The 24,473-nt window shown below is 33.2% G+C and overlaps 1 protein-coding gene across 3 annotated transcripts; it reads left to right on the top strand.

The window, feature by feature from the left end:
• The first annotated feature begins 1,620 nt into the window (after positions 1-1,620).
• LOC139518003 (galactoside 2-alpha-L-fucosyltransferase Sec1-like) lies at positions 1,621-12,293 on the top strand. Of its 3 annotated transcripts, XM_071309616.1 has the most exons (4): positions 1,671-1,730; positions 3,989-4,027; positions 8,997-9,019; positions 10,385-12,285. In XM_071309616.1, exon 4 carries the CDS (start codon positions 10,446-10,448, stop codon positions 11,331-11,333), a length of 888 nt encoding a protein of 295 aa, XP_071165717.1. In that variant the 5' UTR covers positions 1,671-1,730; positions 3,989-4,027; positions 8,997-9,019; positions 10,385-10,445; the 3' UTR covers positions 11,334-12,285. The 3 variants fall into 3 exon arrangements, with proteins under 3 accessions (XP_071165716.1, XP_071165714.1, XP_071165717.1); XM_071309613.1 differs by lacking the exon at positions 8,997-9,019 and having other exon boundaries at positions 1,624-1,730; positions 10,385-12,293; XM_071309615.1 differs by lacking the exons at positions 3,989-4,027; positions 8,997-9,019 and having other exon boundaries at positions 1,621-1,730; positions 10,385-12,293.
• The last annotated feature ends 12,180 nt before the right edge of the window (positions 12,294-24,473 follow it).

The following is a 24,473-nucleotide window of genomic DNA, read 5'->3' as shown; positions in this document are numbered from 1 at the left end:
GTAACCTTTTACACGTTGAATCTGTGACATTGATTGAAACAACAGACTGATGTTCAGTGGTGATCGTTTGTTGAAGTGGTTCATAAGCGTTTCCGCCGTCGTGTCTTTTATATAGACCGTTGGTTTACCTCACGTTTGCATGGTTTTTCACTAGTCATTTTTGGGCCCTTTATAGCTTGATGTTCGGTGTGAGCCAAGGCTCAGTCACGATTGAAGATCGTACTTTGACCAGAATAGATTACTTTTACAAATTGTGTCTTGGATGGAGATTTGTCTCATTGGCACTCATACCACATTTGCTTATCATGACCAATGAGTAGGTATATACTGTATTTAAAATATATCCGTTTCATATAATGACAGTTAATTCTGTAAATGGCCCACAAATTTAAACTTCGACTCTTATCTGAGAATAGTTTACCAACATATAATGTACCCGCTCGCATACAGTATCCGCTTTGGCTCTCAATTTTTTTTTTAATTTTTTTTTTTTTTAACACTCCTCAGTTGAGAAAGTAAATCCATAATAGCGCTTCAAATGTACCAATTTGATTACGAATTACTAAAGAAAACATATCCCTTATTGGTTTTTTTCTGATTTTGGGAGACACCTTTAGTGTCATATTTAGTTTTGCCAAAATGTCTCAGTAACATAATGGTCTCAGCCTGAGTCAGTCTCATTTTTTTCAGTTAAACACTTTCGAATAATCACATTTGATATTATTTTGTTTGTTTCACTGCAGCTTAGGCTATTGACCAGTGTTTTAAAAGAATTAGACTTATGTTGATTTTGGATTTTCATGTTTCTTATTTTAATAGGGCATTCTTTCTTGGTTTTTTTTTTCTTTGTGAAAAGTTTCAATAATGTTTGAAATGTTTGTCAATTTACAGAACTGAAATTAAATTTGTTTATTAAGAATCTATAATAACAAATAAGCTTTATTTAGAGTCGGCATAGCCAGAGACATGTATACTAAAGATATGTCTCTGGCATAGTATACCGTGAAAAAGGGAACTTTGTTTACCATCGGCTTAGATCAACTAAATCAGTTGATGAACCAGGGGTATGTCAAAGAACGTCTTGTCCTTTTTCTAAAAAGGTTCATCGGAAGGTACCAAAACCTTGTTGATAAATATTCCGTATCAACTTCACAAAGTAATACATGATGGTCTTGATGTATAGTTTCTGCGTACTGATGTTGTTCTGTTAAATTGTTCCTTTTAAAATTGTTACACGATGATGACTGCTGTACCCATATTTTGACTATTTTATTTATTATGTCTCTTTAGTTCACGCATCATTGTAAATATAACGGAATTTGATGAGACTGTCATCAAAGTGAGAGGCAACGGTTAGCGCTATAAAACCAGGTTCAATCCACCATTTTATAATGATTTGTACCTGTACCAAGTCAGGAATATGACAGTTCTTGTCCATTCGTTTTTGATGTGTTTTGTTATTTGTTTTTGCCATGTGATTATGGACTTTCCGATTAGATTTTCCTCTAAGTTCAGTATTTTTGTCGGATTTTACTTTTTACTTAATTCATTCAAAAACTTTACGTTTCCGATCCGAATAGACCTTACAATTAGATTTATACTGACTGGTTTCCAATATTCTACCTTTGTGGCATGCAGGAACGCTATTGGGTTCACAACACCTTACCAGTAGAAGCAGAAATGTAAAAAGCCAAAAACAGAAAAAAGACGATGATCTCGTTTGGCAAAAGGTTAATTAATTCAGATTTGCACCAATATGATAGTGACTAATATAACGAGCGAACCACTCTTTACCCGACAATCTTCAACACCCGACATGATATACAGGCCCGTACTGGCCGTAGCCAGCAATTTCCAAAAGGGGGGGGTTTGTTGTTCTCATGAACTCGACTTTAACAGTCACAATTTGAAAAAAAACGTTGACTTGGACAGTGCTTATTTGATTTCAAGGGGGTGTTCGTCCGAACCCCCCTGGCTACGGGTATGATACATCACTGACACCAGTACTGGTTAAACTTAGACGTAAAACAAGGTGCACACAAGAGTGTCATGCTGAAGTGGCAAGGTATCAGGTCCGTTCGCGCCCAATATAGTTTCGCACCCTACACGTTCGCACCTCACATTTTCGCCCCCACGTCCGTTCGCACCCTACATGTTCGCGCCCAATTTTTAATAAAATTTAAGGGAGCTACCATACACCTTATCGCTATTCCCGGCTGACCCGTCCGCTTGAACTTTTGACGTCAACAACAATCACTTTTCCATTGTGGCGTCAGACATTTTGTTTTATGACGTCAAAATTTTACGGGAACCTGTGTGATTTCCAGCAATGGCGGACAAATAGCGATAAGGTGTATTTGATTTTTATGGGGGGGGGGGGGGGGGGGGGCTAGGATGAAATTTGAAAAAAATAGGCAGGACAGGAGTTTAGAGTAAAAAAAAAAGGCAGGATGAGACGCTTGTAAAAAAAAAAGTCAGGACGACAATTTAGGTAAAAAAAAGTCAGGATAAACTAAAAAAAAAAAAAAGACAGGACCAAACAGAGTGAATAATAAAAAGGCAGGACAGAGATTACAGCTAAAAAAAAATGCAGGACAAAATTTTTCATCCAAGCCCCCCCCCCCATAAAAATCAAATAGGTAGCTCCCTAAGTTAAATTGTTAGAAATTATTCATATGAATATAACAAATAATTGTATTCTTTTTGAATAAAATTTGAGAATTTATTGAAAAGATTTTTTTTTTTTTTTATCAATCTGATGATAAGTTATTAAATGTTGATTATGTATGATTATTGCTAATTGGTATTTATAAACAGCCTAACTTGGTGTTATTGTTTACTGTTGTTTATAAATCATGATTGTTGTTTTAAATTGCTTTGATGTAAATACTAATAAAATAAATATTAATTATAGCAATACACTTACCATGCATACCAGTTGTTCAACATGTTGTCAGATTCGCTCTTAATTGACTAGAAACAGTGAAAAACAAATTATTTCAATACACTAACCTAAACACGATTAAGAATTATTCAACACACACATGAAATAGTTGTTGTCAGAATAACATAATCTGACTTAAAAACAAGGACTTTTTTTTATGAACTTGTCATGACACAAAAAAACTTGTCAGTATCTCGAATTATTTAGAAACAATGGCATATATATTTATACCAATACACCTCCAAAAAATTGGTAAAATTGGGTGCGAACGTGTGGGGTGCGAACGAACTTTTCGCAAAATTTGGGTGCGAACATGTGGGGTGCGAAAGTGAATGGGGGCGAATGTGGAAGGGTGCGAACGTGATTGGGTGCGAACAGACCCGGATTCAAGTGGCAAAGACGATGGGAATTAAGCAACACAGGAAGAGACCTTTTTGATATAACACCAAACGTTAAAAACATCCCAATCTATGACTATCCAACCAAAAAATTCTTCAGCATCTTTATACAACTTAGAACTGGCTACACAACCCTTAACTATTATAAACAACGCACAGGGCAAAACACCACCGACTTATGCAGCTGTGGAACTAAGGAAACACAACAGCACTACCTCAGAGTGCCCCAACTATGAGAGTTATAGAGAAGAAATGTACCACCAAATTACAAAAGAAATTGGAATACGCAAAATCAACATAAATTGGCACAAACTCATTAATAATAAATGGTTAAGACCTATGGCATTACATATAATTATATTAATTGACATGGTAGACTGAAAGGCATCTTGGCTAGCCAAGGGTTACGATCCACTCCCGCTCTGAGCGGGAGTGGATTGTAACCCTTAGCTAGCAAAGATGACTGAAAGGTTTCATGATAACATATAATGCTAGAATGAAAAGTTACATATTGATGTATCATATTAGTTCACTATTTCTTATATTTAGACACTCTGATATGAAAGACACTTTTTTCTATAAGATCTGAAGAAGTCGCTTTCTATTTTTATTTACTATTTTGTTATGCATGTTTTATTAATTTCAGATTGTATACAAAATATTCCTACTATAGGATAGTATATAAGTGAGTGTTTTACACATCAATACACATAGTATTTGAGCAACAAGCATTTCATCTTAAAAACAAAGTAAAAATAGTTTAATATGATGATCATTCAAGTCAAATTTATATATTTGCCATAAACTGAACATTTAAACATGTAGGATGCCACTTTTAAAATGACAATTAAAAAACATATGTGTTGCTGATAGGAAAACCCATTTTTGGAACATTAATGATGATAGATGTATACAGTATTGTTTTATGAAACTTGTGGTTGTCGTTGGTTCATATCTGTCATATTTGTTTTTCATAAACGGTTTTGTTATGAATTAGGCCGTTTGTTTTCTCTATTGAATTACGAGTTTCATATTTTTCATGTTGGGGCCTTTTATAGCCGAGCATAATGTACATGATGTATGGGCTTTTTTTTTTGAAGGTTGTAAGGTTACATTCATACTATTTGAAGTTTGGTGGATAGTTGTCTCATTGGCAATTATACCACATCTCCTTATTTTATATCAAGTGTACAATTCATGCCTGATTTTTATGAAATTTTCCTCATTGGAAATCTTTTGGACAATTTAAAAAAAATCAGTGCTGATCAACTATTTTAATAGAGTAATGCCCCTTGTAATTTACACATAAAATTGCTATATATACATGTACATTTAAGTGCTCTTATTTGTTCAATTTCTGCAATATATATAACTGATTGTTATACATCGCAAAAACAATTTGCGTTCGTATAATGGTATGATGTCGCCGTCATCTGCGTCTGTCTTGTCTGAAGACACATTTGGTGTCCGGACAATAACTTTGGTTGAAGTGAATGGATCTCTATGAAATTTAATAAAAAGGTTCAATACCTCAAAAGGAAGGTTTGGATTGATTTTGGGGATAATGGTCTAAACCGTTTTGGAATTAGGGGCCCAAAAGAAGTATTTTTCTACTTTCAGGATATAAACTTGTGTAATAGTATTTCTATATCTCTGAAATTGTACCACAATGTTTAATACCAAAGGTAAAAAGTTTGGATTGATTTTGGGGGTAATGGTCTCAAAGGTTTAGGAATTAGGGGGCCAAAAAGGGGGCCCAAAAGTAATCATTTTTGTAGTTTTCAAACAATAACTTGTGTTTAAGTGTATGAATCTCTCTGAAATTATACCACAAGTTTCCATACCATGAAGGGATGGTTAGTATTGACTCTGGGGGTTATGGCTCAAAATGTTTTGGAATTGGGGGTAAAAAAAAAGGGGAAAATTAGGTTTTTGGTCAATGGACAATTAAGACAATTTTAAAGCAGTGTAAGGGAGGTAACTCAAAAATATTTATCAAACAATGTTGGGTATGTTTGGATTTTCCTCCCTTACACTACTTGTAAATTATGTATAAAGAAATGTCAGGTTTTGGACTAATTGCAAAAAAAGGGTGGGGGGAGAGGGAGGGGTGGTAGTAGTTTTCAATTTTTCCCCCCAAATTTCTCAAATTCCAAATTTTTGAAAAGTTTGAAGAAGAAATCTTTAATTGCACAATATTGCGCAATATATTTGTAAGATCTTGGCATTTCATTTTGTTTTGTGTCAGAAAGTCAAATTATGTCAAAATTTTTATCACAATCAAAATGCAGAGCTGAATCAAGCTTGAATGTTGTGTCCATACTTGCCCCAACTGTTTAGGGTTGGACCTCTGCGTTCGTATAAAGCTGCGCCCTGGGGAGCACCTGGTTATATCAAACATTAATATCAGAAATCATGAACAATTTTCAAAAATAATTTTAAATGAACAGTTTTTAAAAGAGTTATGTCCCTTGAACATAGTAATTATATAGAAAATTTTATTGTAAGTGCCCTCAAGCCCAGATTTCTGGCAGGATTGTTTTGACATTTATATTAAAGATTTCTATTAGCATATTCTGGGACAAGAGTTTTGTTCCAAAGAAAGAAAATTCTATTATGTCTATAGAAATTAAATTGTAAGCACTCTCAAGTGTATTTGGTCAATGTCTTGGATAAGTTTGAAAATCAGTTCCAAAAGATGATTTTAAAAAGTGTATGCCCCTTTGATATATTAATTATATTTAAAACACTCCTAGATCTGCCACAACTTTTCCCTATGATTTTCAGTTAAGAGCCCTGATAAACATGACATGTGTCAACATCTTAAATAAATTGTCCTTACTTTAGATAATGATAAAAATTCTTCAAGAAAAATAAATACATGTTCATGTTAACAAAATTATAAATTGGGGTTTGAGGGCATTATCACATATTTTAAATACTGATTCGACAAGTTATTAATTTTGATATGAAAATGCTTGTTGTGCTACATTTTTTATATATTTATATATTTCCTTGATGAGTGATGTGCATGCTTAATCACAATCAGTACCATTTAGAAATCAATTTTATTTGGATTTTAATAAATCATTATCACTCTTAGAAACATAAAAAAAATCATATTTTGATACAAAAAAAAGCTAAAATGGTATTGGTTTCAAAAAGAATAACAGCTACAGTAATGTTTATGATTTAATATGTAGAGTTCTTTAGACATTTAGTTTTGTTTGATTTTATGTTTTTTATTTTAGTTATTAGCTCACCTGGCCCGAAGGGCCAAGTGAGCTTTTCCCATCACTTTGCGTCCGGCGTCCGGCGTCCGGCGTCGTCCGTCGTCGTTAACTTTTACAAAAATCTTCTCCTCTGAAACTACTGGACCAAATTAAACCAAACTTGGCCACAATCATCATTGGGGTATGTAGTTTAAAAAATGTGTGGCGTGACCCGGCCAACCAACCAAGATGGCCGCCATGGCTAAAAATAGAACATAGGGGTAAAATGCATTTTTTGGCTTGTAACTCAAAAACCAAAGCATTTAGAGCAAATCTGACATGGGGTAAAATTGTTAAGCAGGTCAAGATCTATCTGCCCTGAAATTTTCAGATGAATCGGACAACCCGTTGTTGGGTTGCTGCCCCTGAATTGATAATTTTAAGGAAATTTTGCTGTTTTTGGTTATTATCTTGAATATTATTATAGATAGAGATAAACTGTAAACAGCAATAATGTTCAGCAAAGTAAGATTTACAAATAAGTCAACATGACCGAAATGGTCAGTTGACCCCTTTAGGAGTTATTGCCCTTTTTAGTCCATTTTTAACCATTTTTCGTAAATCTTAGGTATCTTTTACAAAAATCTTCTCCTCTGAAACTACTGGGACAAATTAATCCAAACTTGGCCACAATCATCATTGGGGTATGTAGTTTAAAAAATGTGTGGCGTGACCTGGCCAACCAACCAAGATGGCCGCCATGGCTAAAAATAGAACATAGGGGTAAAATGCAGTTTTTGGCTTATAACTCAAAAACCAAAGCATTTAGAGCAAATCTGACAGGGTAAAATTGTTTACCAGGTCAAGATCTATCTGCCCTGAAATTTTCAGATGAATCGGACATTCTGTTGTTGGGTTACTGCCCCTGAAATGGTAATTTTAAGGAAATTTGGCTGTTTTTGGTTATTATCTTGAATATTATTATAGATAGAGATAAACTGTAAACAGCAATAATGTTCAGCAAAGTAAGATCTACAAATAAGTCAACATGACCAAAATGGTCAGTTGACCACTTTAGGAGTTATTGCCCTTTATAGTCAATTTTTAACCATTTTTCGTAAATCTTAGTAATCTTTTAGAAAAATCTTCTCCTCTGAAACTACTGGGCCAAATTTAACCAAACTTAGCCATAATTGGGGTATCTAGTTAAAAAAATGTGTCCAGTAACTCGGCCAACAAACCAAGATGGCCGCCATGGCTAAAAATAGAACATGGGGGTAAAATGCAGTTTTTGGCTTATAACTCAAAAACCAAAGCATTAAGAGCAAATCTGACAGGAAGTAAAATTGTTGATCAGGTCACGATCTATCTGCCCTGGAATTTTCAGATGAATCGGATAATCGGTTGTTAGGTTGCTGCCCCTGAATTGGTAATTTTGAGGAAATTTTGCTGTTTTTTTTGTTATCTTGAATATTATTATAGATAGAGATAAACTGTTAACAGCAATAATGTACAGCAAAGTAAGAACTAAAAATAAGTCACTATGACCAAAATAGTCAATTGACCCCCTAAGGAGTTATTGCCCTTCATAGTCAATTTTTAACAATTTTGTTAAAATTTGAAGATTTTCAATAACATTTTCCACAGAAAGTACTGTTATAGATAGAGATAATTGTAAGCAGCAAGAATGTTTAGTAAAGTAAGATCTACAAACACATCACCATCACCAAAACACAATTTTGTCATGAATCCATCTGTGTCCATTGTTTAATATTCACAAAGACCAAGGTGAGCGACACAGGCTCTTTAGAGCCTCTAGTTATTTTATAATTAGAATATTCATATTATTCAATGTTTGATACAATTCCCCTGTTATTTTAAGTTCACCTTGGTCTTATGGTGTACCTCTTAGGCAGTATAAATCTTTATCAAAAAGATGGTCACTCTTATCTTTTAGCTTCAATGAGTTTTGTTTCATACTTTTTAAGTTCTTTTTTTTCAGAAGACGGTTAAAAGTAGGAAGTCTGATCTGTATTTTATGCTTCGTTTATTCTTTACTAAAGTTGATGTCCAAATTCTCTTCAAGTATACATTTTGTACATCATGTACATGATGGTATACATATTTGTTTTTTGTTTCAAGTATACATTTTGTACATGTACATGGTGTTATACATATTTGTTTTTTGTTCTCTTTTTTTAGCATTAGTCAGGCCATTAGTTTTACTCACTTGAATTGTTTTACATTTGTGATTTGGGGCCTTTTATTGCTGACTATGCTTTACTCATTGTTAAAGGCTATGCAGTGACCTATAGCTGTTACAGTTGATTTCTGTGTCGTTTGGTCACTTTTGAAGAGTTGTACATTGGTAATCTTGCCACATTTTTTTTTTAAATTCTTTTTCACTTTGATAATTATATTATTTATTAATATTATACACAGTTTATCCAGCCAATTTTGAACAGGTATAGAACTTCATAATTAAACCTGTTTGTATATATCTTTTATCAAACATGATTTATATAACTACTTACATGACTTAGCTTTTGATATATAGCCAGAGACATATATACATATTTATATGTGTCTGATGTAGCCTTGCATTTTTTTCAAATCCTTTTTTCTAAACATCGCTTATATAACCAAAGACAGTATAATAATAATGGTATAAAACTATATACATACACATTGTTTATATTTTTTTATCAATTACATATAAATATATTGATACATTTTTCAGTGTTGAGTAGAATAAAATCATTTATTGCTAATTTTCTCGTATATGCATAGTCTATTATTTTATAAAAAAAAAATGATTTTCTTTTCTGTCTATAATTATTTTGTAATTAAACTGATTTGTATACTTTACAAATCCTTGAATTAAACAAATAATGTTATGAACATCCTGCATGTAGCCTCATTTCCATACAATTACCTTATAACACAGGTGAAATCCTATCCAGAGTGGATTGGATGTCTTTTGATTTTCTAGCTTGCCTGGCTCAACATGCTCAAAGGGTCAAGTAATCTTTTCTTATCACATGTTGCATGAAATTGATGAATTGTCCATTGCCTTTGTCATTTTCCTTAAACTTTTACAAAAATCCTTCCCTTCTGTATCTATATGGCCAAATTTATTTGAAAAAATTATCAGCTATACAGAATCAACAAAAACAGAATTTTTTGGAAAATGACGCAGTCATTGTTCCATAACTGCCGACCTGATTTCTCTGCCTACCGCGCTTGGTTTCGTATTTACTAATTTCAATACAAACTGGAGGAATGTGCTTGTGTTATCATTATGCATGAGCATTGTGTAGTAATCAGCCAGGAACCAGTTTACAAACTAACTGGTTTCTGTTTGTATTCCACTACAGTCGAAGAAAGTGTTGTAGTTTGACAGGAACCAGTCCAGAATTTTGTAAACTACAAAACGTAATCGGTTATTATCATTCCGTTTTGGTGTTTCATACCGACTTATATGGTTTGAATAAGCTTAAGACCCTTCAAACATTAATGTGATAGGTATATTAAAGACTGTTTTACAAAAGGATGAAACTGAGCCAAACCGGCTTTACTAGAATGAGCCAACCATTACTTAGAGACATTACAGAGACTTTATTTTAGCAAAAAATATTCTGTTTTCCTTACTCAAAGAGAATTAAATAATTTTGTTTAAACTTTCTGTGTTAGTAAGTACTTGTTTAACATGGACACTAAACTAATTGACAAATTTACCCCAAAACAAAATTATTCTTAACATAAGATGTAATTTTTTAACAGCATTTTTTTTGTAAAGTTTGTTAACTATGTTTTTCTTTGTTTTACAGAAAAAGAATAAAAGAATGGACACTATTGTGTGGTTTGTTGATAGGAGTAGGACTTCTCCTTATGTACAGTTTGAGAACCCCAACAACAAGTACTGGAATCACAGTTGAAGTGGCAAGTTTGAGGAGAAACGAAGGAGCTGCTACTGTTACCTTCTGGGGCAGAACAGGGAACCATATGTTTGAATATTCCACATTGATAGGCATTGCTAAGGGTAACAATGTAACTCCAGTGGTAATTGAAGGTACAGGGTTATGGGATTGTTTTGATTTACCTATAAAAATGGGTAGAAAGTCAGACTTTAAAGATAGTAGAATATTGACAGAATACAGACCAGGTTATTACACTCCAAGACTTACTAAACTGGATTCTAAAGAAAAGTCATATATACAGGGATATCTACAGTCTTTCAAATACTTTGACCATGTAAAAGCAGAATTATTACATAAACATTTTATATTTAAACCTCAGTACGCAAACAAAGCAAAAGAATTCCTAGCAGATACTCGTAAAAAACTGAACAAAGAGCATGCAGTGACTATAGGAGTACATGTAAGACGGGGTGACCTAGTGCGACAGAATAGGAAAGGGTATGCTGTTCCTCATATTCCCTACTTTTATAGGGCTATGAATTACTTCAGGAGAAAGTACACTGATGTCTTATTTATCATATGCACAAATGATTATCATTGGAGCATGGATAACTTAGATGATGGTCCAGACATATATTATTCCCCATATTACTCAGCCAGTTTGAATGGGTATTTAGATCTTGCTATTTTAGGCAGTATGGATCACATGATCATGTCAGCCGGATCGTTTTCTTGGTGGGCTGGTTACCTTACTGGTGGGACTGTAATCTATTTCCATGGTTACCCAAGAGAAAACACAGTCATGGGAAACACAACAAACAAACCAGATTATTATCCACCTAACTGGGTACCATTATAAACATTCCTTATCTGTAAGTTTGTGCCATTCCTGTTGAACTATAGGTGTAGGTGATACTGTAGCACGTGTATTGAGATTCCTGTTGAACTATAGGTGTAGCTGACACTGTAGCACATGTATTGAGGGATGACAGAAGAGGGGATAAAAAAATCTGCAACATTAAAGGTTGTAACATACGACATTTCAGAGATATACACTTCAGTTTAATTTATATAAAACAGAACATATAGCAAATGATCATTCCGAGCTTAACATTAAACAAAGTAGAAATTATGTTAACTTTATTTATATCATGTATGTATGGTACAATGTAACTGGTCAGGATTAGGCTTGTTTAATTGTTATGTCAATCATTGGAGCGTGGAGATTCAAAAATTAAGGGAAAAGTTACTTTAAGCTCATCTGCCCATACAGTTAATATGTTTGCAAGATTAAAGGCCCAATGACCCATAGCAAGGATGTATGGAAAAGGGGGAGGGATGGGGATATTTTAGAGTCATGATGCTCTGACTTTACTGAGCTAGTACAACTTCAATCTGAATCTCTGCTTTAATAGCCTTGAATTGTATTTATTTGTTTTCAGGGGGGAAGGGATCACTATAAGTTCTAGTGGTTTTTTAATTAAGCTTTAAAATCTGTAAAAGATAAAGAGAAAGTGTTTTAAAAAAAAATGCAGCAAACCAAGATCTACAAATATATCATAAATTGAAAAAAAATAGTGGATTGACTCTGTAAATAGCAATTTTCCAGAATTTTTGCATTTATTGATTTAATGTTATTTTCTTGAAAAGTATGAAAAAAAATCATTTTCCAACAAAGTGATCAGCAAAATAAAATCTATAAATAAATCAACAAAACTGAAATTTGGAAGTGATGAGCTATTGCTGATTTATTTCCTTTTTTGACAGTTTTATTGAATACAATTTTTTATAAAGAAAAACTGTAAAATAGCAAAAAAAAGGATAAGCAAGAAAAGAACTACAATGATAGATATTATTACAGATTTTATTTTCTTAAAATAACCTAAAACTTTTTTTTTAAATGTTGACTAAGGGGATCTGTGTCTCGCCTTATCACAATAACTGAGTGTTTAAAAGACGACTGCCACCCATGCTAATGATTTACATGTTACATATTTTTACCAGGTGAGCAATTAAGGCACCTGGGAGCCTCTAGTTTTAAAATATTCTGCCAACAATTTCACATTGACATGTTATTTGAACAAATGAATTAAAGATAAAAATGGTGCTACTATTGGTATATATAATTTTCGTAATATTGTGCTTGTATTATTTTTACTTATGATCATGTTGATATTGATATATAAATGATGTATCATTTTGTTTTTATTTTATTTTATTTTTTCAAACATAAAATTTGTGCACTTAATTTTATTCTCTAGTTAAACTATTGTTATGTAATGATGGATTTTTAAAGGCTCACCAAAGCATTTGAAATCAATTTTTTTTCTTCATTTGCTTTGATGATTGTGGTTCAAGGTTCAATTGACTAGTCAAAATTAGAATCCAATCATTGTGTGTTTTTGTGAAGCATTAAAACACTGAACTCATGTTGTTTTTATGTGTTTATATTTTTAATTCTGAATTTTATTATGAACTTTTTTTAAAAACGGTAGGTTTTTGTATAATAAAGGTTTTTCCATCAAATAATCCTTATAAAGAAAGAAAGACTGCCATGCTTTCATGAACAAATAAGATTATACTATACATGTATGTTGTATTTACCCTCGCGTTCAGCCATCATTATTTCAAAAATTTTATCTAAAAGTTAAGGTCATGATGAAGTGGCATTCAGCCTACTCCTTTGTCATGGTAGGGAACAGTAAAATGACCCTGTATTGTTTTTGATGTATTGGTTAATGTGAATAAAAAAAATTTGTGTGTCACCTTGACTTGTATAATCAGAGCATGTATACAAATGTATATGCCATCATGTCATAATAGTATAGGTATATTATATGCACCTTACTTGCCAAAATGAATAAATGTTATTTATTGGTCATCTAAAATGAATAGATCTCATTGACTGTAATACTAACATTATTTTAAGTTTGTTTGACTGCAACATGGTGCTCTACTATAGTATACTCAGAGTTTCAGATTAATGTATGTTAGTTTTTAAAAAGTTTTAAGCATGATTTGTTCAGGATGAGTCAATTATTTTTTGCTTACAATAAGATCATGATCATTAACAAAGTCATTATTGTTGCTATTGAGAAATTAGTCTTAAATTGTTATAAATGTGTTTTAAAGGGTAGTTAAATTATTTTATATATGTTTTGTGAAAGAATGTAGGACAGAAAGTCACAGACAAAAAGTCACGGACAAAAAGTCACAGGACAAAAAGTCACAATTATTTTTTTCTGATTATTTTCTTTGAATAAAAACCGCTTATTTCTACAAAAATATTTTTGTTTTTTTGTTGAACTATTGTATATAAACTAACTTTATAAACAAAAATTTTCAAAAACAATTTCAAAGATGATCAAATAATTGATAAAAAAACAAATATTTCAAGATATTTCTCTTATATATTCACACAATTGTCAACAGAGTATTTGTGACTTTTTGTCCTGTGACTTTTTGTCCTACCAAATTTGTGACTTTATGTCCTGTGACTTTTTGTCCTGTGACTTTCTGTCCGTTTACCTTTGTGAAATAGTGGTTTATGTTACAATTTCTACAATACATTCATCTGACATCTGTCATTGTCAATACATTTTTCACATTTTCATTTTATTTTCTCAAAACTCGTATATATCTAGTTTCAAGCAAAGTTTGAAGGAAGATGAAACTAATTTTGTTCTAATACCAGAGGCAATATTTGGTTCCGATTGACCTTTTTCTTTAAAAAATCCTCCTCTAAAGCTACAAAGGAAAAGATTTTTTTTTAAAGAATTTATGATTGGTACATCCATTTCAAAAAGTAAAGTCAGATGAGTGATTCTGGCTCCTCATAGCCTATTATATACTTTGTGCTATAGAAAAGAGAAAAACTGATTACTAGTATTAATATGTGATTTATGTCCCATAGTCACACATGGCAAAGTGATAATTCTGTCTGTGAAAACAATCCGATCAAAGTAACTATGTTCTCTACTTTTGTTATTTTATAACAATTGAATAAAAAAATACCATTTAATTTCTATGTCAGTAACACGGGCACTTGTCTCAGAAAAAAAATTCCTATATACCTTTATATAAAAGGTATATAGGATTTTTTTTCTAAGACGAGTGCCTGTGGTCAGTAAATATCTTCCTAGAAGCATAATAAAGTATTTGTTTTAAGTTATTTTATTGCATAAAAGATGTTTAGTTTAGTTGTAAAAATGGTATATTATTTTCATTTTATAATCTTTACATTACAGGGGGCAAAACTTGACTTGACTTGTGCTGTAACTTTATACTTTGGACTATCTTTATGAATCTTTTTTCCTGTGCAATGTTTATGGCAATTTGTTATTTAATAATTAAACTTTGTAATGTATTATTGATTTATTTAACTTGAACTTAACAACTCATTTATTAATATTCAGTCATCACACTGTTTTGAGGGACATCAATCCTATGGCAACATAAACTGTGTATTAAGACTATGTTGAACATATCTATCACATTGAACTTTATCTCTCTAGGCAATAAAGAGCCTGTGTAGATCTTCTTAAGACTATGTTGAACATATCTATCACATTGAACTTTATCTCTCTAGGCAATAAAGAGCCTGTGTAGATCTTCTTAAGACTATGTTGAACATATCTATCACATTGAACTTTATCTCTCTAGGCAATAAAGAGCCTGTGTAGATCTTCTTAAGACTATGTTGAACATATCTATCACATTGAACTTTATCTCTCTAGGCAATAAAGAGCCTGTGTAGATCTTCTTAAGACTATGTTGAACATATCTATCACATTGAACTTTATCTCTCTAGGCAATAAAGAGCCTGTGTAGATCTTCTTAAGACTATGTTGAACATATCTATCACATTGAACTTTATCTCTCTAGGCAATAAAGAGCCTGTGTAGATCTTCTTAAGACTATGTTGAACATATCTATCACATTGAACTTTATCTCTCTAGGCAATAAAGAGCCTGTGTAGATCTTCTTAAGACTATGTTGAACATATCTATCACATTGAACTTTATCTCTCTAGGCAATAAAGAGCCTGTGTAGATCTTCTTAAGACTATGTTGAACATATCTATCACATTGAACTTTATCTCTCTAGGCAATAAAGAGCCTGTGTAGATCTTCTTAAGACTATGTTGAACATATCTATCACATTGAACTTTATCTCTCTAGGCAATAAAGAGCCTGTGTAGATCTTCCTGGTCAATGTGCCTTACAACAGTCAGGAGTCTACTTCGTCAAAATTATCTCCCCATTACGCCAGTTCATTTTCACAATCGTAGAAATGGAAGCCATTGTAGGGATGACGCGCTACCAATATTGCTCTTGGAAATTGATAAATTTATCCACATTGCACCATTAAGATCCTTATATGTCAGTTGTATTTTAAAAGACAAATGTATTAACTAGCTAATGAGCATCAGTTAAAAATCTAGTCTGCATTGATTCAACTTAAAACTATTGTCTGATCGGTTGTCAGGTGGAATTTTCGAAAATTCATAAACATTTAAAAAAATTCTAATTAAATATTTCGTGGAAGGGCAGACTAGATTTTTTTTAGTGTATGAAGACTATAAATCTTAGTAATCACACACAAAAAATTAGAATTTTTCGAAGATATGCATTTTCATCATCCACTTTGAAAGACTGTCGTCAAGTACTTTCAGTAAAAAAATAGCTATTCGAACACACCTTCTCTGTTTTTGTGACTCATTAGATAGGTATTTCACTTGACCCATATATTTCATCTTTTAGTACCGTGATTTTTTTTGTGTTATAAAGTCAACCTGTAGCTTTAATATATAAAAATGATAGAATCTGAAGCGAGACGATGTATGAAATATTCTTACTTTGTACTATATCAAGACAAAATACTCAACTCAAACACGCCCTAACATAAAAAGGTGCACTCGATTTTCTCTTTTCAATACAATTGTTACCCATTTTTTAGAATTTTTTCTTCAGTCACATAATGGAAGGGCAGACACGAAAATTACTGAACTAATAGATTGATATGTTTTCTGTCCGTGGTAATTTTTTCATAAAAATTGGAGGTTATGCATTTTCTTCATCCAACTTGAAAGATACCCATGTCGTCGACTTGATATCTATTGTTCTGCTTAACTATGTACTAGATAAATTGAAAACTTATTCAAATGGTGTTTTTAAAATAAAACACCTCGTAATTGAGAAGAAAATTGCAATTTTGTTTGTTTCTATTAACTTTTAAAAATTTTGTCACTATAGTAAACAATACAGTAAACATTTATCGCCTTCTCTAACAAAGAGTTCGATTCTTTTGTTCTATTTCAACCTGGTTTCCGACTGACAAAGGACACCCATGGATTCATGACAAAATTGTGTTTTGGTGATGGTGATGTGTTGATAGAACTTACTTCACTGAACATTGCTGCTTACAATTATCTCTCTCTATAATAAACTTGGCCTAGTAGTTTCAGAGGAAAATGTTTTGTAAAAATTGAGTAGAAAGGGGTCAACTGACAATTTTGGTCATGATGGCTTATTTGTAGATCTTAATAACCTAAAACGACAAATTTTCCTTAAAATTACCAATTCAGGGGCAGCAACCCAACAACGGATTGTCCGTTATATCTGAAAAAATCATAGCAGATAGATCTCAACCTGATTAACATGTTTACCCCATGTCAGATTTGCTATAAATGCTTTTCTTTCAGACATATAAGCCAAAAACTGCATTTTACCCCTATGTTCTATTTTTAGCAATGTCGGCCATCTTGGTTGGTGGGTGGGGTCATCAGACTTATTTTTCAAACTAGATACCCTAGTGATGATTGAGGCAAAGTTTGGTTAGATTTGGCTGAGTAGTTTTAGAGGAAAAGATTTTTGTAAAAGTTAACAGACGACGGATGATGGATGCCAAGTGATGAGAAAAGGGTCAGATGAGCTTAAAAAGGATACCAGAGATGTAGGAAAGTCTGCAGTGGCGGATCCAGGGGGGGGGGTTCCGGGGGTGCGCACCCCCCCTTTATTTTTGCCGATCAATGCATTTGTATCGGGACATATGTTTTGCACCCCCCTTTGCCCTGGGTTAGCACCCCCCCTTTCGAAAATTCCTGCATCCGCCCCTGGTCTGTCTCATATCTTACATCTACATCTAGAAATTGATATATCCGAGAGCAAAACGCAATAAAAGGGATGATTTTAGCTTCCAAATTTTGAGCTCTCCATTTCGATGTTGCACATTCCAGCTGTTTCTATATATATGGTGTAAATGTCAGTGGGAACCATATTTCAAACTGTCAATCTCTACACAGGCACTTGTTTCTATCCATGGAAAGACGCACTATCAACATATATTTACAAGACTCGTAAATATACATTGATAGTGGATCTTCCCATTGATAGAAACAAGTGCCAGTGTTTCCCTCTTTATGATTTCTTTGATAGACAGTTAGGGATATGTTCCTTATGTCGTAACTACAATACTCTCCCATTTTCACGCATGTGACCTACCAAATTGGACTTTTTACTGGATTTGTAATAACATAAGCAACACGACGGTTGCCATATGTGGAGCAGGATCTGCTTACCCTTCCGGAGCACCTGAGATCCCCTCCAGTTTTTGATTTGGTTCGTGTTGCTTAGTCTTTAGTTTTCTGTTGTGTCTTCTGTACTATTATTTGTCTGTTTGTCTTTTTATTTTTAGCCATGGCGTTGTCAGTTTTCTTTTCAATCTTAGAGTTTGACTATCCCTCTGGAATCTTTCGTCCCCCTCGTGACTTTCAAAGAAGCTATTTAACCAGTGATAAAATTAAAGTCCCCCTTCAAAGTATTACAGGCTTCATCACCACTTGATTATCTCCTTCACATATAAACTCTGATTGTAGTTGCTTCAATGACATCCTCCTTTACCTTGATTGTGATATCATTGAATGAGACCAATTACCGAATATTTACTCTCTGTGAGCAACATGACAGGTGCCACCAGTGGAACAGGATATTCCTACACTTTTAGAGGGCCGTAGATCATTCTAAGATTTTGTTTGGATTTGTATGTAGTATTTAGTTTGTCTTGCTTTGTTAGTCGTATTTTGTCATTTTCATTGTCAGTTTTTATATATTGTCTTGCCTTAGACGAAAGTTGCAGTATGTGAAAAGGGCATAGTACTACGGTGGCGGCTGCAGCATAAACTATTTGTATAAAACTTTATATTTCAGAAGGGAGAAGACCTGGATGAATCATATCTTGAATGCAGATACTTTATGATACAAAGTTTCCGTCAACCATGATATTTTGATTGCCCTTCGTCTCATTTTCTTGTTCAGCGACTGCTTAAAGCTGGGGTCACACATTCACGATTTTTACTGCCGTCCTTGACAGGACCATTCCCGATTAAAATTTGTCAAAAGTCTGATCAAGATCCTGTGAATCGTGGATGGAAATTCGATTTGTATCTTTCGCCAGGTAAAATTCGACCGAGTCTGTCACGACTGCGTCCCGATTCTACCGAATGTAATCCGACAGAGATCAGATAGTGACAAGACAGTGAACCGACGCTGACGGAAGTTATCCGTTCGAAAACTGTCGGCATAATCGGGATGATCAGGTACTGTCGGAACGTAATCCTATCACGGTCCGCTCTATCGCGTTGCAAACGGCTTTGTCTGGTCTCAGTCGTATTGTATTCTGTTATTGTCGGGACTTCTCCAGATCATTCCCGTTCCACAGGACACCGTCCCGAATACACAGAACATTGTTAGGAATTCGATCCGATACAGCAGAATCTGTCACGACATAGGCACGATTGTAATCCGACTAGACAAAATCGACTGAGTTTCCCCGAATGTTACGGGACGCACCTAACTGTCGGGGTGCTTTGCCGAACTATTCGGACCCTTCCCGACCAGTAGGAATCTGTTACGAACTAAAACGACTGCGTTCAGACAATAATAGGACATTCCAGATAATTGAGGATACTAATCCGACTTTTTCACTTTTCGTGTCGTATCGCTGTCTGATCTCAAACGGGAGCAATAATCGGCAATGTGTGAACCCCGCATTAGAGAAGATTTTTTTTGTTATTTGAATTTATCACTTATTAGGAGTAATAGGATAAATATATTTGGTATATGGGTTCCTTGCAATGCCCTTCAGTCAGATAGCATCTGACCTAGTCGACCTCATTTAATGGAACGGTGATCAAGGGTAAAATTACATAATTAGGTCCATTTCTCAAATACTATAAGGATTGTAATGGGTATATGTCAGTCTGGCAGGTTTCATTTTTCAATGTTAAGTTTTTGTGTTTTTCAAGAACTATAAGCAAAAGGTTAACTAAATATGATGTATGAAATGAGTGTATAAGGTGTGGAAGCCTGTCTGACATGTATCATCTGACCTTGACCTCATTTTTATGGTTCATTGGTCAAAGTTAATTTTTATTTGTTTTTTCCCCTCGGTTTTTCAAGAACTTTAAGCAGTAATATTTCAGCTTTTTTTGGTGAATGGAATGATTATAAGGTGGAGATATATGTCTGGCAGGTATAATATGCCTTTGACCTCATTTTAATAGTTCATTAGCCAATGTTAAGTTTTTGAATGTTTTTCAATTAGCATACTTAATCGGTCAACTATATTTCGTGTTTACAAAATTGTAAGGTGTATATATCAGTCTGACACGATTTATCTGACCTTGACCTCAGTGTCATAGATCTCTAAAAATGTTAAGTTTCTGTAGTTCTTTTCAGAAAAACCTTAATCTTAAAGACTTTTTATTCAAAATCAATGGTCAGAAAAGCAGTCAAGACGTTTTAGTGTGTGAACTCGTGTTTACATATCGGGTGTTTAGTGTCCCCTTGATCTTTTATCTTCGCTTTGTTAGTTTGTATAGATACAAGATGTGGTACGAATGCCAATGAGACAACTCTCCATCCAAGTTACATTTTGTAAAAGTAAATCATTATAGGTCAAAGTACGGTCTTTAACATTGAGCCTTGGATTACACATGAAGAGCCCCAAAAATGACTAGTGTAAATATAACCGGAAGAAAAGTGACATTGGGAAGTTCCGAACTTTACCATAATTCGAAAAATGCTTAATATGAACTCCCAATTTAGATTGATTATTTATATGAGCTTTCGTTTTACATTGAATATTTCCTATATAATATAACCGGAAGAAAAGTGACATTGGGAACTTTTACCATAATTCGAAAAATGGTAAAAGTTCCCAGTGTCACTTTTCTTCCGGTTATATAACCATTCAAACAGGAAAACCAACGGTCTAATATATACTACCAGAAGACCATTACTAGACGTTCAGTAATGGACTTCTGATACTACTATTAAAAGGAAGAGACCAATTTCATTGAGCCACAACTCCTCTGAAACCATAAAAAGGCGGAAATATTTGTGATATGACGGCATCTTCTAGTTTATATATAAAAAAATGAGAAACAAGAAACACTTAAAATGAATGAAACACACCCACAAACGACAACCACTGAATATCAGGTGTCTGACTTAGGACAGGTGCAAACGAGTGCGGCGGTTTAAGCGAACCTTCACCCTTACTGTTCATGAAACAATAGTGTAACATCAAAACATGGAAAGACACACTATAAAATATCAATTGAAATGGCATAACTCAACAAAAAGACATTAACAAAAAACAAGTGAACATACACTGAACGAATAAATTTGATATATGACACAATGTTAATAAAAAATCAATAAAGCAAGGGGGAGATGTTAAACAATTCCAGAAAGACAACCACTATAACCTTGGACAAAAAAGTATCCATTGTTTTTTTTTTAATTGTTTCATATTTATCCAGGTTAGGGCCTTTTATGATATACTGAACAGTATGTTCATTTTTTTGTGACTGTTCTCAAGACCCTACAGTACCCTATAGACTATTTGTTTACCCTTTCGTCCTTGTTGACTCCTCATTTTATGTAACATTAAGTCATGTATAAATAAGAACTATATACAGAGTCTATAAGAACTATATATACACATGGAAAAAAGTATTGCAACACCAAATTGAAATTGAAATTAAAAAAACACTTTTTATTTTTTTGTGATATAATTTGGTAAAATAGAACTACTTAAACATTATTTAAGTATCACCTGAGTTTAATCAATAAATATCGACTCGGTAAGTTTTTATCTGCACATGCAGCTACTGTACCCGTAAACAGCAAAACAGGTGTTTTCATCCTCATTGTTTTCAACACTTTAAATAACCAAAATTTTAAAGTTATGTGATTGACACCTTGTAATGGGTCATCGACAACTCTTAACTGCAGCAAGATGACAGATTATCAGCATGAGTGAAGCAGGAGGTCGCTGTAATAACTGCACGTATTGTTGGTCATCACCATTCCACTAGAAGTCGTTTTGAGAATTAAAAATGGCACTAAACGATGTTAAAGACCTTCCGAAATAAAGAAGACCCTCTATACCATTTACTAGGGAAAATCAAGCATAAAAAAGGTTGGTCAGAAGGAAACCCCTTGCATACAATACAATCCAAAAAAGAGAGTGTTTGGCATACAGGGACCTTTTAACAAGAACTGTTCGAGATTGACTCATCGCTACTGGTTATCGTGCGATAAGACCATTTCGGAGACCTTTGTTCACGAACAGACACACAGTTTTCCGTATCCAATGAAGTGCAGAGCTCGCTAAAATTGAAAATTAGCATCATGGAGGAAAATGGAATTCGGGTCATCTTCCGTGGACGGATCGTAGCCCAGATTTGAACCATATCGAGCATATATGGGACACTATTGGGCGGGAAGTGCGCGAAAGGACACCCCAGTTCAAACACATCATGAAATAAACAATGCCCTTCATCAGAAATGGTTGCTGCTACCTTAGCAACAAATTAGTCGATTTTTGCCAGGAATCTGATTATCAGAAGACGTTAAGATGCGGTTATCCGTTTGAATGGAGGCTGCGCACAAAGTACTAATTCTTTGGCGTGTAACGACCAACCATGATGTGAACAGTCATCTGAAGATTAATTTTGAAATGTCTGACATTGTAAAGTTGGACTACAGTCAAAGTTGTAAAATGCATTTTTTTTGTACAAAAAACGCTTCATTTTGTTATTAAAATTGTGGTTATATAAATCATTTTTTTTAAACATTTTTTGTTTGTTTCAATGCCAATGTTATCATAAACTATGTTTCAATAATATTATACAAATATCTTATTATATATCATCCAAAAAAAGAGGCTGATTTTTCAATTTTTGAAAAATCAAGGTGTTGCAATACTTTTTTCCATGTATATATATATATATATATAGCACTTAATGTCAGCTGGTTATAATAACTCCAGCTACCAGTTAAAGTGTGATGCGCAACTTATTAGAGGTGGAAGAAAGCAAAGGGACATTAAAAATTTATCCTAAGTAAAACAGAAACTGCCCCTGCTGTTGAAACAGTTTTAAAGACTTTTAAACTGCTCACAGGCATTTGTCTCAGAATTCTTTTCCTCTATATTTTTACTTTATATTACACAAGGTACTTATCTCGCATTTTTAAAAAATGTCAGCCGGTCGGGAAAATCCGTACTATGCCGATTTCTCGGTTGTCAACCCCACCTTAAACTTGTTATGTCGTAAATCTCATGCTGAGTTCACGCGTAATTCGAATTTAACTAATTCGAATTAATTCGCATTCGAAACGTTTTACGTCTATATTAACGTCAATTCTAATTCGAATTACTATGCACGTCAAATTCGCTTTACTGTCCTAACGACGTTAACTTTTAATTCGTATTCACAAAAGCGGATTTCTAATGCGAATTAGATAATTCTAATTAGCCAATTCGAATTAAAAAAGAAGTCTCACTGTGTGAACCCGATTTGCGAATTCGATTTGAATTCAATTTGAATTAAATGTCCGTGTGAACGAGGCATAAATAGATTTTTCTACACAACCGACGTAAGTATTTTAACGTGAGTTATTTTCTTTTCGGTAACGTGACAGTACCCAAATTGCACCTATTTTGACAGTTTTTTCACCTACGTTTTTTTATGATAAAGACAAAAATGTCCATTCTGTGTTTATTTTGAAGCCATATCCTTCTTTATTATATAGATACACCAATTTGATATTTAATCCATATGGAATCATAGAAAAATTGGTCTAAACTGACCTTCAAACCATCAATGATTCTGAAATGAGGAGTACCCAAATTGCATCCATGCTTAAATTTGCATGGTCAAAAGTCTAATAACAGAACATTTGAGTAGTTTCTTCAAACATTTTGAACATTTGGATATTAGTCCATGCTTTCTATTCATTTTTTTAAAAATGGATACTTGTAACATATTGATTGTATTTGCTCATTTTAAAAAGATGACGTTTTGATGACGTCGCATGGCGACGTTTCAGTACATTTTGCTTTTTCAGTAAACACTTCATCTGTTGATAAATACTGTGAACGTTCTGTGCATATCTAAATAGTTTTACCTATGTTGAAAGATGTGCATAGTATCAAATAATAAAAATACAAATTGTTTAGTCTCTAGGAAATCTTGTAAGATTTTCGTTGCTATTTTTGCTAAATAGGTGCAATTTGGGTACTCGGTGCAATTTGGGTACCCTTACGTTATACATATTTTTTTTCAAACTATTTTTTTATTAATCATTTTCATTATATTTTTGGGGCGTATTTGAAATCTTGGTTATTGGTTTAATGAAATAAAAAAATAACATTATCTCTTTTGTTTCATTTTAAAATTTAACAAAGCTTTCGTACACATAGCGAATGGTACAAAAAAAAAAAAAAAAAAAAAAATTAACTTAAAGATTAAAAAATAAATTAAAAATTAAAATTAAAAATTAAAAATAAATAAAAAAATAAAAAATAAAATTTATTTTATAATAATAAATAAATAATTGCAGTAGTCAGTATAAATGTATTGAGATTGAAGTATAAAACCAGCTTAATAAATAAATAAATGTCCGGTTTGAATTTCACGAACAATTTT

This window comes from Mytilus edulis, chromosome 3 (assembly GCF_963676685.1).
Source record: "Mytilus edulis chromosome 3, xbMytEdul2.2, whole genome shotgun sequence".
Classification (NCBI taxonomy): Eukaryota; Metazoa; Mollusca; class Bivalvia; order Mytilida; family Mytilidae; genus Mytilus; species Mytilus edulis.
This window is presented reverse-complemented; position numbering and strand designations above follow the sequence as displayed.

Bases quoted from the DNA above. Each gene is read 5' to 3' on its own strand.
- LOC139518003 (XM_071309613.1), top strand. From the start codon at position 1,711: ATGATCTCGTTTGGCAAAAG. The intron at 1,731-3,988 runs GTTAATTAATTC...TATTAATTTCAG, and splicing joins ATGATCTCGTTTGGCAAAAG to ATTGTATACAAAATATTCCT. The intron at 4,028-10,384 runs GTGAGTGTTTTA...TTTGTTTTACAG, and splicing joins TACTATAGGATAGTATATAA to AAAAAGAATAAAAGAATGGA.